Source organism: Lagopus muta, chromosome 5, assembly GCF_023343835.1.
Source record: "Lagopus muta isolate bLagMut1 chromosome 5, bLagMut1 primary, whole genome shotgun sequence".
Taxonomy (NCBI): Eukaryota; Metazoa; Chordata; class Aves; order Galliformes; family Phasianidae; genus Lagopus; species Lagopus muta.
Genome location: NC_064437.1, coordinates 46,645,594 through 46,658,552, shown reverse-complemented (window position 1 = coordinate 46,658,552; position 12,959 = coordinate 46,645,594). Strand labels below are relative to the sequence as shown.

Here is a 12,959-nt window from a genome sequence, read left to right as displayed (position 1 = left end):
TTACTGAGGGATCGGGTGTAAAATGTTTTTTTCCTCTGCTTTTACACCTTGTTTTCTTCAAGAATGAGCCACAGCCTGCCTGGCTCATAAGAGAGCCCTGGTGAGGTAAAGCCAAGGTGAGAGCAGGATCTGGAAGCACGGGATGGCAGATGTCTACAGCTCAGAATGGCCACAGCCACTGAGAGCCACAGACAGCACTGGTACAAACGTGCATTGCTAGAGGAATAGCGGGAACAGGCTTTATTTAATAATTTGTACAACAAACACAATAGTAATTCAATACTTCCATTTATTAATTGCCAAATAGTAATCCACTGCAATAAGGAACAAAAATCAACACAAAAATAAGTTGTGATGTGTGTGTGTGTGTGTGTGTGTGTAACTTAAAATGGCAAGAGCGAGAACAGAAAATAAACCTTTAAATGAGTAGGTTATATACAGTCAGTATTATTGTGTTACTTTGCTGGATAGATTAATTTGGTGCTATCCAATCTTAGCAACAGCCTATGTCTTGCTACGAATAAATGGAAGAAAAAACCAAAGCAGAAAAATACATAAATAAGATGCAGAATTAATGATATCTCCTATTGAAAAGAGACAGTGGTGCTGTCAGTGGTCAGTGTCATATCTGAAACTCTTTCATAGTGGATATTTTGTGCTAAAACTCTTTATATGAACACACACAGAATTCCATCATTTAAATAAAAGTGGAATAAAATCCCAACCTCTGACAACTGCCTTTCTTTTTCTCCCTTCGCTCAATGCGTTTAAATTATTTTTCTATACAAGGTAAGTACATTGTCTGTACAAAGTTAAATATACATATTTACAGTCAAACTTCTGAGACACTGAGTCTTCTCCTCCGCAGACTGAGACGGAAGACAAGCCTACTTGATTTCAAACCCAGGAGCATGGCTAGTTTATCAAAACATATTGCAAGTCGTGCTAACAGTTAGTTGTAGTTACTCTTAATAAATCTGTATAAAAGCATCAGCATAAAAATAGGCATTTTATATTATTAAATACGGCTTATGACAAAATAGCAATCTAACCTTTTGCTATTTGTATGGTAACTGTAGGAAGCAAAGTCTGATAGAACCGGTTTTGTTTATACTTCTTAATAACAAAGTGTCTATCAAAAGAGTATTCGTAGTGGATTTACAGGCAAGCCACGTTTTTTTCCTCAAAGAAATACAAATCTCTATGACTGGTAACAACCGCTGTGAACACGGCTTTCCAAACTGAGCAGACTTTTTTGTTGATCTAAGGGCCAGTCGAAATGCAGGTGTTTATTGGATCTACCATCTACACTGCAAGAACAACAGAAAAAGGCACCTTCAAAGGCATGTTTCTCAGAGTTATCAGAACCTCTGACATTTAATGCTAGAGAAGCAAAGCCTTCTTCCCAAAGAGCATGCTTCAACTCTTTTTGGGCCAACAAGGGGGAGCAGAGAAAGCAAACAGCCGTAGGACTCATAAACAGGATTTGCTCTCATGGATGTTCTGTTTATTGGTTTTATTCTTTGTGCAGATAAATGTCAAAGCCAGGTTGTTTTCTCTTTAAAAAAACATTACTCCGTTCGTTTTGCTGCACACAGTACACTCACACACACACACACACCCTGCACAAAAGAAAAAAACCTTGCAGAAGTGGGTAATGTGTTAGGAAAGGGTTTGGGCTTTTTGAGTGTCTGCAGTACACTTTGGCTGACACCTCTGGATTAAACTTCCAGTCCCAAACTCCTTCTCAACAGAGTTCTGCAGTTTAACCACACTGGCTGTCCTCTGCCCATACGGGGTCTTAAGGTGCATGGCATGAAGGAAGGGAGTTCTATGGGAGTGGAAGGCAGAGCACAGTAAGCCTTCAGCAAGGCAGGAAGCCTGGCCTCCCTGACCTCACCAGTGAATGGAGAAGCTGCAAGGTCACGTACTTTCTGAAAGTACTGTCATATCTTAACACACAAACAAAACCTATACCTTTTGCTTCCCTGAAGCCTTCTCAGAAGTAAAGTACTCCATACGAATTAAGGTTATCACCAGAACTCTTGTTGGGGAGGGGAGAGGAATACACAAAGGCAGCACTGTAAACTAGAAACTGTCTCTCCTTCAGCAAACAAATCATACCCTGAATTAGTAGAAGCAGGGCTACACATTCAACTCAATACTGTATCACATAACCACATCCTCCTAACACTTTTCATCTCTTGTCTATTACATTCATAAATTGTCTCTTTCTTCATTGTTTAAAAACACCATCTGAAAAACAGCTCCATCTCTGTCACTGTGGGATTACTGTTACTTTACAGGTACAGAAGCTTCACATAGTTGCCCGGGAAGGTGCCGAATTGCCTTGTTCTCCTGGATGTACCTATAGCAAAATAAAAGACAAGGAAGCCAGAGTGAGATGGAGCCATCCAAGGAAGGCTTAGGGGTTTAAAAGGTCAAGATGGCAGCCCCTGCTGCTTGCATTCATTGTTTTATGAAAATATATAAGAGTCCTGGTCAGAGAGCCTTTTGGTATAGAAGAGATCAGAACTAGTCTGCTAATAACCATCTTTGGTCTTTGGTTCTAACAATGAAGAAGGTGGTGGTGATAGCTCCTGGGCCTGTATGCAAGGAGCCAAACTTTGATCTATTCAAATGATCTCAGCTTCCTTAAGAACTGAGGACAAGCCTAGATTTGCACTGTTGAGATGGAGAACGCTGTCCAGACTTAGTTACTTGAAGCTGCAAGACTTCATTTAGTTTAGACTACCATGTTTAGTTGAGGCTGGATTTCTAGAGACTGCAACTCCAATACAAGTGCTCCTTCTGCCCCCTACTTGCCACCTTCTGTAACTTGTCATGACTCCTTTGAAAAGGCACAGAAACCCACTTTTCCTTGATTCTCTCTGCTGCTCTGCAAACTGTGTGAGCAAGGAGGATCAGGAGGAAGAAGGGAATATGGAAATTAAAAGAAAAAAAAAATTGAAAACCTGGACATATAGAAAGAAAAACAAAGTTCCACTTCCCTGCACCCTAATTTTAACATTCTCAGTAGGAGAAGATGAGAAATCATCAAAAAAGTTAAGTTGATTTTTTTCCATTCTGTTTCAATCCTGCAAATGAAAGCAGCTTCTAGATGCTCTGCAAAAATACTCATCTGCATCTCAAAGGCTCCTGCTGCCTGGCAAGCATCACACTTACCCACAAACCAGCCATCATCACATTTCTCCATAACATCAACAATATCACCATCCCTCAGTTCCAGCTCATCATCGTTCTGAGGAGTGTAGCTGTACAGAGCTTGGTAGCTAACTCTAGAATAGAAAAATACCACACGTTAGTCACTGGATTTTGTTCAATACAATCTGGACCTGTATTCCCCATTTAAAAGGTGAAAGCCACTCACATTAGATTGGCTGTTACCACAAAGCTATAGCAGGAATCAGTGTCACACCTGCACTGCATAGGATGCGCAGAGCACTTTTGTTTCCCTTGTAGACCATAGACTATAATGGCTGCAGCCTTCCTAACATGCTACACCTAGAGACCAGACACCCTACAAATACAAGCCAAAACCTGAATACACTCATTACTTGTCTAAATGAGACTTTAGTTCCCTTGTCAGGCACACAGGCAGGGCCATGAACTGCTAAATGGCAGAGTGAGGGTCTTGAGAAAAATATACTGCCTTGTTTACTGCACTAAGGTTGGATAAATCCTGGTTAAGGAGGCAGAAAGTTTAAGATTGAATCCTGCTCTGAGGTAATTATTGCTCCAGAAGCACTCTGTAATTATCTGAAAGGAATCTTATGAAGTGGAAGAAATCTCTGGGCAAGTCCAGATCCCCTGGCTGTGGGGAGTGAAAACAGAGCGGATGCAAGAGTTTCCACTCTGCATAAAGATAGGGAAAAGCAAAGGCTCCTTTTAGGAGCCAACTGTCACTGAAACCCAGTACAGTGCAGGCTCCTATTCTCAAAACCAACAGTGAAATGCCCTAGCGAGGTTAATGGCAGCTCCAGGTTTAAACTCAACACAGAGCTTTGAAGATCTTAGCCTGGCTCTCTCATATCATTCAGCCACTAATTCTTTCCTGGACCTGGCACAAAATGACCAACCTTGGGACTTCTCACTATGCCATGAGAAGCTAAGAACAGGGGTGAACATGCTGACCCATGGCATATGAGCCAGATTAGTGCATGTTAATTCACCTCCAGCTTCAGATACTAAGACACTGAAACAGTCTTCGTAAACAGCATAACTGAAATGCCCAAAGGAGACCCAGTCTTGGAGCATAAGGCCAGTGTTCCACATGCTATACAGACACAAAGGTCCCACTTAGATAGACTTCTCGCTATTATGAGGCTATTTTTGCTCTGCAAAGAAAAGCACTAAGCAGTTGCTCTTCCATAATCTGAATTTAACACCTGAGATGCTGAAGCTTTCACACATCCCCATCCTCACCGTAAGTATAAGTCAAGGCCCCTGGAAGAGAGGGGATCCAAAAGGACTTACATGTCTCGTGGTGTTTGACTTCTGTCAGGGCTGGCTCCTTGCTGCTGTGCTTGAGGTTGCTGAGAAATGATGAGAGATGGTTTATGGTCATTAGAGGTCACCTTGTTGCGAGAGTCAAGAGGCTGAGAAATAGTACTGCAGTAATGCACAGACTTTTCTGCAATGTTTATGATCTCATTGCAAACAGCTTCCTGCGTGGTAGGCAGCATTGACATCCAAAAACACCCAAAGAACAGTCAACAAGGGGGGAGGGAAGGGAAAATATAGACAGGAAGAGATGGGACATTCCAGATGCAGTACATAAGTCCAGTAAAAAAAAAAAAAGAGTTGTAGATCCAGGTAAACATCCAGGTAGTGGAGTGCAGAAGGGATCCAGGTGTAAGCATGGAAAAACAGGTGAGATATAGAAGAATTTGGCATTTAGTTTGAAGATTTGTAACAAATACATAGACATATATTTTAAAAAGCAGCAGCATAAGAGGTTGCAATTAGATCTGCAGTGGTACTATTACAAATGCAATGAAGTCAGTTCAAGAATGCAAGGTGGGCTGCTCCATTCATGCATTTGGCTTCATTTAGCTTATACCCAGGGACCGGCAGCACAATTAGCCCAACTTCTCATTGATTATGGCAGTTTTTCTAAGTGCTACATTCCCTTCTTCTATTGCAAACAAAACAATGTATTAATAGGTAAATAAATACCTATTTCACAGCTAAAAATGGTGCTGATATTTTATAATCTATTGAGATGTCCCTGTCTTGGTGAAGAAAGGCTAGGACTACACATCTAATTGAAACAGTAGCCTTACCACATAGCTCTTTTCAGACTCTGTGAGATCTGGTCCAGCTCTCAATGAATGGAGGGAAGGCTGTGTGATCACCAAGCAGATGATAAGGAAGACATTTTAGCAGATGTGATACTGGTCAGAATTTAAAAAAATAAATGGTGTGCAGACAACAAAAGAAAATGAACAACTCTTCCCCTCCCCATCCCAATACCACTCTTTTTGGACAAGATCTTTCATTTAAACAAGACATTAGGGCTACAGTAATGCAATTACACTGCAGCGCACAGAATATTGCAAAGAGAAGGACAGCAAAACAGAAGCTTAGAGCACAGAGCCAAAAGGATGAGCTAGAAGATCACGGACAGGGCTACAACCAGAACTGATACATAGTGTCACATTGCATTCCTGTGGTTGGGGGTGGGGGGAGTGGGGCGGACAAGGACAGAAATACATACTTGAGGGCACATAACCCACTGAGAAGAATCTGCTGCTGTTTTTAGCTAAGTCCTCGGTGACTCTGACACAGGAAAGAACAGTAATTTGCTTGCTCCTTAAATAAAGACCAGCTCAGGTCCTCAGGAGGCACGACGCAGTGTAGCCCCATCAAAATCACTCTAGTTTGTACCCCACAAGGATCTGAGCTGCAACATTAATTCCCAAAACAAAGCAGAGTTTCAGGTCAGAGGAGGCTGACTGAAAGCCTAGCTCCAAACACCATCCAAGAAGCTTCTGGACTCCTTTTCTCCCCAGTCAATCCTCTTCACAGGAACTCCCATATCCCAGGTCACAGATATCCAGAACTTGATTTTTTTTAGCATGTTTCTGCATATTCAAACACAAGAAGAATGCTGTGTGCATGCTCTAGCAAATGAGATGCCTGAATGAGTGCAGTTCTGGAATTCAAGCAGTACTGATTAGAACAGGTAAGATACAGAGTAATACCATCCTCTCTGATAATCCAATACAATATTCATCCCAAACTCCACGTGCCTCCATTTTTATGCTTTTATACTCTTCATTTATTTCATCAGTGCCATTCATTCTGCTCAAAGACGTGGCTGCACCACTGGCTTAGGAAAAGGCTTGTGAGCTCACAGCATCCTGAGGCAGCACAGAAGCTGAGGAGAAAGACGACTGACACCTTCAGCCCAAGCATGCACAAGGAGTCTGGAGAAGCATAGGGTGATGAGCGGTATTTCCCATTCTCAAAGCTCCTATGAACCACCTCTTGGATCTCTAGGACTGTGTTCATCACTGTACTAAAGATAATTGACTCTCTTCTCAAAGACTGTGATCCACTCTACGCCAATCCAACCCCACAACTCCTTCTCCTTCATAAGTCTTGCTGTCTTGGGCTGGAATCTGGGTTTGGTGCCTTAAAACACAATGCTCTATAACCATGTGCATAGTGTGAAAAATAAAATAAGAGAGAAAATAAAATGTAATTTGGATAGGCTAAATGGGGAGGAACTTGCCTTCAAAGCATTTACTGTGAAGCCTGAAATCACAGCAGAACATACAGAAGTCATTCCTGTCTGCCTATCATCAGTTCTGAAGGGCTAATAGCATAATTAGAAGTTTAAAATTAATATTTTACAGAGCAACAGGATATAGTGCATCAAATCTGATAAGATCAGAGTTAACCCAGGCGGTGAAGTATCTGGAAAAAACAATTTCCATCATGAGGTGAAAGGTAGCTGTAAGAACGACTTCTTTTTAATTCAAGAAAGTGCTTCTTTGTTCCTCACTAATAAATTGACTGCTGCAATTGCTCCATGAGCTTAAGACCATGCGGTCCATTTCTCACTGATTATTTGCGACCTCTCAGATGAGCTTTTCTCTAAAAAGCATTAACAATTCTGAATTAAATTACTTACTTGAGAGCTAAAGAAATTAGCACTACCTCAGAATGCATTAACAATCCATCAGGACCACTCAGCTCCCACCCTCTGGGTCACACTAAGTACTTTGCTAACACTTAAGTGTTTCTGCCTCCATCCTACACAAACATGGTATAGCCAGTTCCAAAGCACAGCTGGCCACTGTTTCCACCTTGTACAGAATTTGAGGATGGATCTAAAGAGCATCACAGGTTTGTAGAAATACCAGAAAGATGTTCTATGTAAAGAGCCTAGAAAGGTCCTGAGATAGGTTTTGTACTCTTAGGAAGAAAGATCCTGGGACAACTCAGCAGCACTTCTCCTGTTCCTAGCAGAGTCATCAGCGTGTCCAACCACAGCAGCACTTGTTTGTAGGTCTTCTTCCAATACATTTCTGGTGCGAGTCAAAAGGACTACATGAGCAAAGAGAAAGCTAAGCAGAACAGACTGACATGACACACAGAAAGAGGCAGAGACACAGGCATCCCTTCAGAGATGGGCATGCAGTAGGGCTGCTCCTGCACATGGATGGAGAGCCATGAGCAGGAAAGACTGCCAGTCCTCCAGAGTGAAGGAAAACCACTGCATATATCAGACCCCAGCTCTGGTGGGAGTGAGGGAAAAGCTGGCCCAAGAGCTCTCACAAAGGGCACTGAAAAGCTCGCTGTGCACTGCAGCCAGCTGTAAAGGCTGGCAGAAACCATGGAGAGACTCCTTGGCCACTGGATTGGGAGCTAAAGGCTCACACATGTGCTAGCACCACTGAAAATTCATTTGACATTTAATATCAAGTTTCACTGGAATACTGAAAAAACATCTGTTAATTACACTTGCCATACTTTTCACATGCTATGGGCTTGCTCTTTTATCTTTTTTTTCTGATCAGTTTGAACTGTGAAACTAAGAAAAGGGAATAATTTTATAATATTTAGAAGAGCCCGTGCTCTTTACATTACTGCTTAGTGGAACAGGCAAGAACACAGCCTTTAACCCAGCTCTGCATCTAAGCGGTCTTAAAACGACAAAAAACCTGGGTTTGAATTTCATAACCTGAGAGATTATCTTTTACGAGCAAAATATGACATTTAAAACAGTACAATACCTCAAACCTCAGGGACAGACAGTATTGAAAACGAAGCCAAATGCAACGGCTCGCTTGCACGTCTACTAAATGCTCTTCTCATTTAATTAAATTCAATGGAAAGAAGATAGATTTTGAAAATGCCCCTGGGTCTGCTGAAGCAATTGGCCCCTGTATGGGTCATGCAGGTAATGGGAAGTCATTATATATGTATATATGTATATACACACACCACTACTGCTCCCCAAATAACTGCAGGCCCAGAGCTGGAAAGGAGGTCAAGGCCGGCAGCTGTCAAACTCAGCGTTAACTTGACACTGACAATGGGCTGATTGTCAACGCACACAACATATAAAATGTGCCTTGACTTTAACTCCAAAGAAGTGCTACAGTGTCCCATTGCGACCAGGTGCAGCACCCGAAATAGAAGCGCATGAGAGACAGCATGGGACATGAGGAGAGTAAAGGTAACAAAAATTTCAGAGTTAAAGCCAGATCTCAGTCTCACAAAACGTCCATGAAAGTAAGAACACTGGCATCTACTTCCCACACTCACTCAGCATGAATACGGTTCACTGATGAAGCCAAGACTGCTACCCCCAAAACCATCACTAGAACTCTGCCTGGCTTTTGCTAACTGTGAACTTTCTGCTTCACACACTGCCATCGTGTGGGGCTGCGGGGAAGGACTGACAGCCTCCAGCAGCGAGTGCTGCTCCCCCCTGAGCCGGCAATGCTGCACAGACACAACTCTGTCGCTCTCTAAAGATGACTGCAGGTGTCACAGAATCACAGAGTCATTACAGTTGGAAAAGATCTCTAGAATCACCTTGTCCAAACGACAACCCATCCCCACCATGCCCACTAACCATGTGCCTCGTGCCGCATCCACCCTTTGCTTGAACACTGATTCCAGCACCTCCCTGGGCAGCCTGTTCCAATGTGCCACTCTTTCTGAGAACTTTTTCCAAATATCCAAACTGAACCACCTGGGAAGGCTGAGACAGGTCCCCAACATTGTGGACATCAACCTGAGTTGTCCTATCGCAGTTCTGAGACACTCTGGCCCTGAATCCCGATCTCAGGAAATTGAACTATGCCTGAATGAAAGTACCACAGGTGATATTGTTCCTGCTAACAAGGAAGGCACTGATATTGCCTTAGAATGAAATTAAGCTGTAGAAACACAACGTCAGAAATAATCAGCAGCTGAAGTACTAAAAGTTCTGAGCTAATCCTTCAGAGGAACAGAAAATCAGATCTCCAGCTGGTACAAACTGGCAGAAGCTCACTGACCTGCAGTTAGGTGGATTTGCACCAGAGGATTTTGTCCATACCTGCCCTTCTGCACAGCCTGTAAACTGTTTAAATTGCTTGCCTTTTTCTATTTTTTTAAAATAAAAATGCTTAATTAAATGACAGGAGAGATATAGTGTGTAGAATCGTTGAATGGATAGACAAGCATATGATAAAACAATGGCATGGCATGGAAACAACTGTAAGCAATGGAAGAGTAATCAGCAAAGATGATTACCTGTGGCTTATTGACTCTACGTGTAAGTCTGGGAGGTGGCTGTGTTGTGACAGTAGAGGAAGAGAGGGCAGAGGAAGAGAGAGGAGCAGGTGAAGAGAAAGCTTTTGAGTCTGCAGTCTTTTGAAGAAAAGAAAAGTTCATCAGCTTGACATACACACTCTTATCACAGTCATTGGTAGTGATAAGAACACCTGCTATGCTGTAAGATTTGATGCACACACAGCAAACATAACTCCATGCAAGGGCAGATGCAGTTTCCTAGTTGGTTCGTTAGACCTTACCACTTCATTCTGCTTAAAACATGCAGGTTATGCCCGTAGAAAGCACTGCTAAAAATATATGCAGTCGGTAAACAGCATAGTCTTAATACAGCTTTCAATATGCTTCTGGTTATGATTCAAGCAGAAATCAAACAAGTTGTTTGAAATCAAACAAGATTTCCCAGTGTGAAATGTGTCATCATAGAAATCACAGTCCCTCACTATTTAACACTGGCTAGATGGGATACGTCATGGAGGCAATCATATTCCATTGAGAAGCTGTTTGTAACACTACGATTTTGAGCTCCCCAAATTCCCACTCCTGTACAAGTTAGCACGGAAGTGTTGTAATGTAGTTTGGATGGCTGTAGCCCATAATGGACACTAAGACAAGCAAGAGCTTCAAAGTAAGGCAGATCTCCATAAACCAAGACTGAGGACAGAAAATGTTGCAGAAGCTACAAGAAGGTTCCCTTATCTTCCTTCCTGTAACATATGCCTACATATACCTAAATACTCTTGGGAGTATTACACATGGAACCTTTTCATGCAATTTTCAAAATGCAAATTTAATAAATTTCACTCAAAGCACAGATAGCAAACAAGCCTCCCTGACTTAGCCATGCACATCCCAGACTGGGAATCACTAATCCACAGTCTCCAGGACCATCCATTCTGTATTTCCTCAACAAGGCATAGCTTTTGTGGTTCCAGAAGCCAGGCTGACTATTATAAGATATTTCAGTGCTTGGCTTTAAGGGGAAGGAATAAATCCCACCACCAAAGATGGTCCATTGCACACTGGAAAATCTTTAAATAGCAAATAATTGCTTGTATTCTAGATGGTGAAGTACATGAGCAAGAGGCCTGTATGACCCTTTTATCTGACTCTTTTATCTAGTAATAGCTGTTGTCTGGCATGGTCACCTTGTTAGATATGGCCAATTGAGTCAGTTCTGTGCTACACTACTCCTGAGCACTCTTCTGAAGGTTTCTGATCTACTGCCCAGGGAATGCCACTGGTGAACCTTGGAAGAAGGTCTTAGGATCATTAAAAGGACAAGTGGCAGCCACTGGCTCTGCCTGAATGGCAGAGTAGCACAAACCTCAACACACTGGTAAAGTCAGGCATTCAGAGTAGTGCACACACATGCAGGAGAAGTACCTTCTTTTCCCCGCCTTGAAACTTTCCCAGATCACCTCTCCTCGTGCCTCTTTTCTCTGCTTTACCTCCCTGCACAATAGCCATTAGCTCCTGACACAACTGGTTGTCCTCAGAGGAACTCACAGGTCTCCTTTCTGGGCTTGCACGCATGTCTAGCTGGGATGGTTTCAGACAGCGCTCCACAGAGATGTTGGGAGCAGCATGGGAACCCTGCTCAGGGTTGCTGCTGCCCTCTCTAGTCTTCTGGAGCCAGGCCTGGCTGCCAGGGGTGCCGTGCTGCTCTGTGAGGATGCTCTCAGGGCTCCCGCCTGCCCAGCGAGGGCAGGGAGAAGAGGAGCCACCAACCTTCTCTTTGCTTTGCGGAGCAGCCTGGTAGTAACTGCGAGCGGAGGGCTGAGGCCCAGATGAGTAAAAGGGCAAGGGGGATTTAATGGACCTCGGAGTTGAGGAGCCAGAGAGATGAGAATGGGGGAGGCTGAACGAGGGGGAAGGGCTGGCTACAGTAGGAGGTGAGAGAGAGTCAGCGTGGGAGAGGGAGGCTTCAGGCAGAGAAGGCAATGGAGCAGTTAAGGCAGGAGTGGTGCTAGGAGACACTCCCACAGTCAGAGCAATCCACTCGGATGTGACTGCCTGCACCTCTGGAGACAAGGCATGGCGTGAGAAAGGCAAAGGCGGAGGAGTTGGTGTATGGAGCAGCTCAGAGCTGGGAGACTTGAAGGAGACAAAAGCAGAAGAGAAAAAGAAAGAAATGAACAAAAATAAGAAAGGAAAATAAAAAAAACTATTGAAAAAAAGCAAAAGAAAGTGAGCAAGCATGGAGAGGAGCAGATCTACAACCAAGCACATGCCTAAGTTCTCCATGGACAAGTGTACCCTGGAGACAGCTGGAGAATCTGCTGTCCACAGCTGCTCCAACCATGGAGTCCTGTCCATATCTGTATTGGTAATACCTTTCTCCAGCCTTTGCCAGGATTCCAGATGTCTTGTGGAAGACCTTATACTTCTTACTGTTAATCCTAAGTACCTTAGGGAGTAGCTAAAATCACCATCCATGATGGCAGCATGCAGCATCTGACTGGCCTGGCAGTAACACAGGGGACTTTGGCAGCTCACATCATGGAATCAGTCAGAATTCATAGCTGCAATTAATTTTGAGTTTATCCAACTTTACATTGAATAACACCTACCCCTCAAGAAATTTGCATTGCTGAAGCTGTGGAGGAGAAACAAATTAAAAGCAAACAAACAAAACAACCAAACAAAAAAAACAGCTATAGCTATTTGGCCTTTGGCTGATTAAAGTCCTGTGTTTATAAAGGCAGAACACAGGTCCAAAGTCTGCCCTTGGCCATCAGTGAGACCAGCTACGTGTACAGAACTGATCACTGTTTCTCAGTCCTCTGCCATGTCAGACAAAAAAAGTAAGGAAGAGAACTGCTCTATTCCGAGGGAATCAAAAGGATAGTTAAGGAAACCAAAAGAGGTTGGATATAATCCCTTCCATCAAAGAGAGAAGCTTGCAGAGAGCTAGTGGCAGACAGGCCACAGCTACACAGTGACAGCCAAGCTCAAACAGAAAAACATGGCTGTAGACCACTTCAACAGCAAACCCCAAACATGCAGCAAGCCTCTCCTCTTTACACAGTGGCTAATAACAAAAGCACTCCTTAAGGGAAGATCCAGATAGACACCATGCAAAAGCCATGGCATCCTGTACTGTATATCCTCTCCTCCTGATCTCAATTCTCCACTTT

At 43.2% G+C, this 12,959-nt stretch overlaps 1 protein-coding gene across 19 annotated transcripts in view; it reads right to left on the bottom strand.

Moving 5' to 3' along the window:
* Positions 1 to 271: 271 nt before the first annotated feature.
* SORBS1 (sorbin and SH3 domain containing 1) overlaps positions 272 to 12,959 on the bottom strand; it is a 74,156-nt gene continuing 61,468 nt past the window's right edge. For 9 of the 19 annotated variants that reach the window (XM_048946734.1, XM_048946735.1, XM_048946732.1 and 6 more), the window contains 3 exons: positions 4,498 to 4,556; positions 3,187 to 3,299; positions 272 to 2,368 (listed from right to left, as the gene is read on the bottom strand). In XM_048946734.1, the coding sequence (XP_048802691.1) occupies positions 2,301 to 2,368; positions 3,187 to 3,299; positions 4,498 to 4,556 (240 nt within the window). In that variant the 3' untranslated portion in view covers positions 272 to 2,300. Of the gene's footprint in view, positions 2,369 to 3,186; positions 3,300 to 4,497; positions 4,689 to 5,306; positions 5,367 to 9,780; positions 9,898 to 11,205; positions 11,917 to 12,959 lie in introns of all 19 variants that reach the window. The other 10 variants (XM_048946722.1, XM_048946723.1, XM_048946724.1 and 7 more) reach the window with 2 other exon arrangements.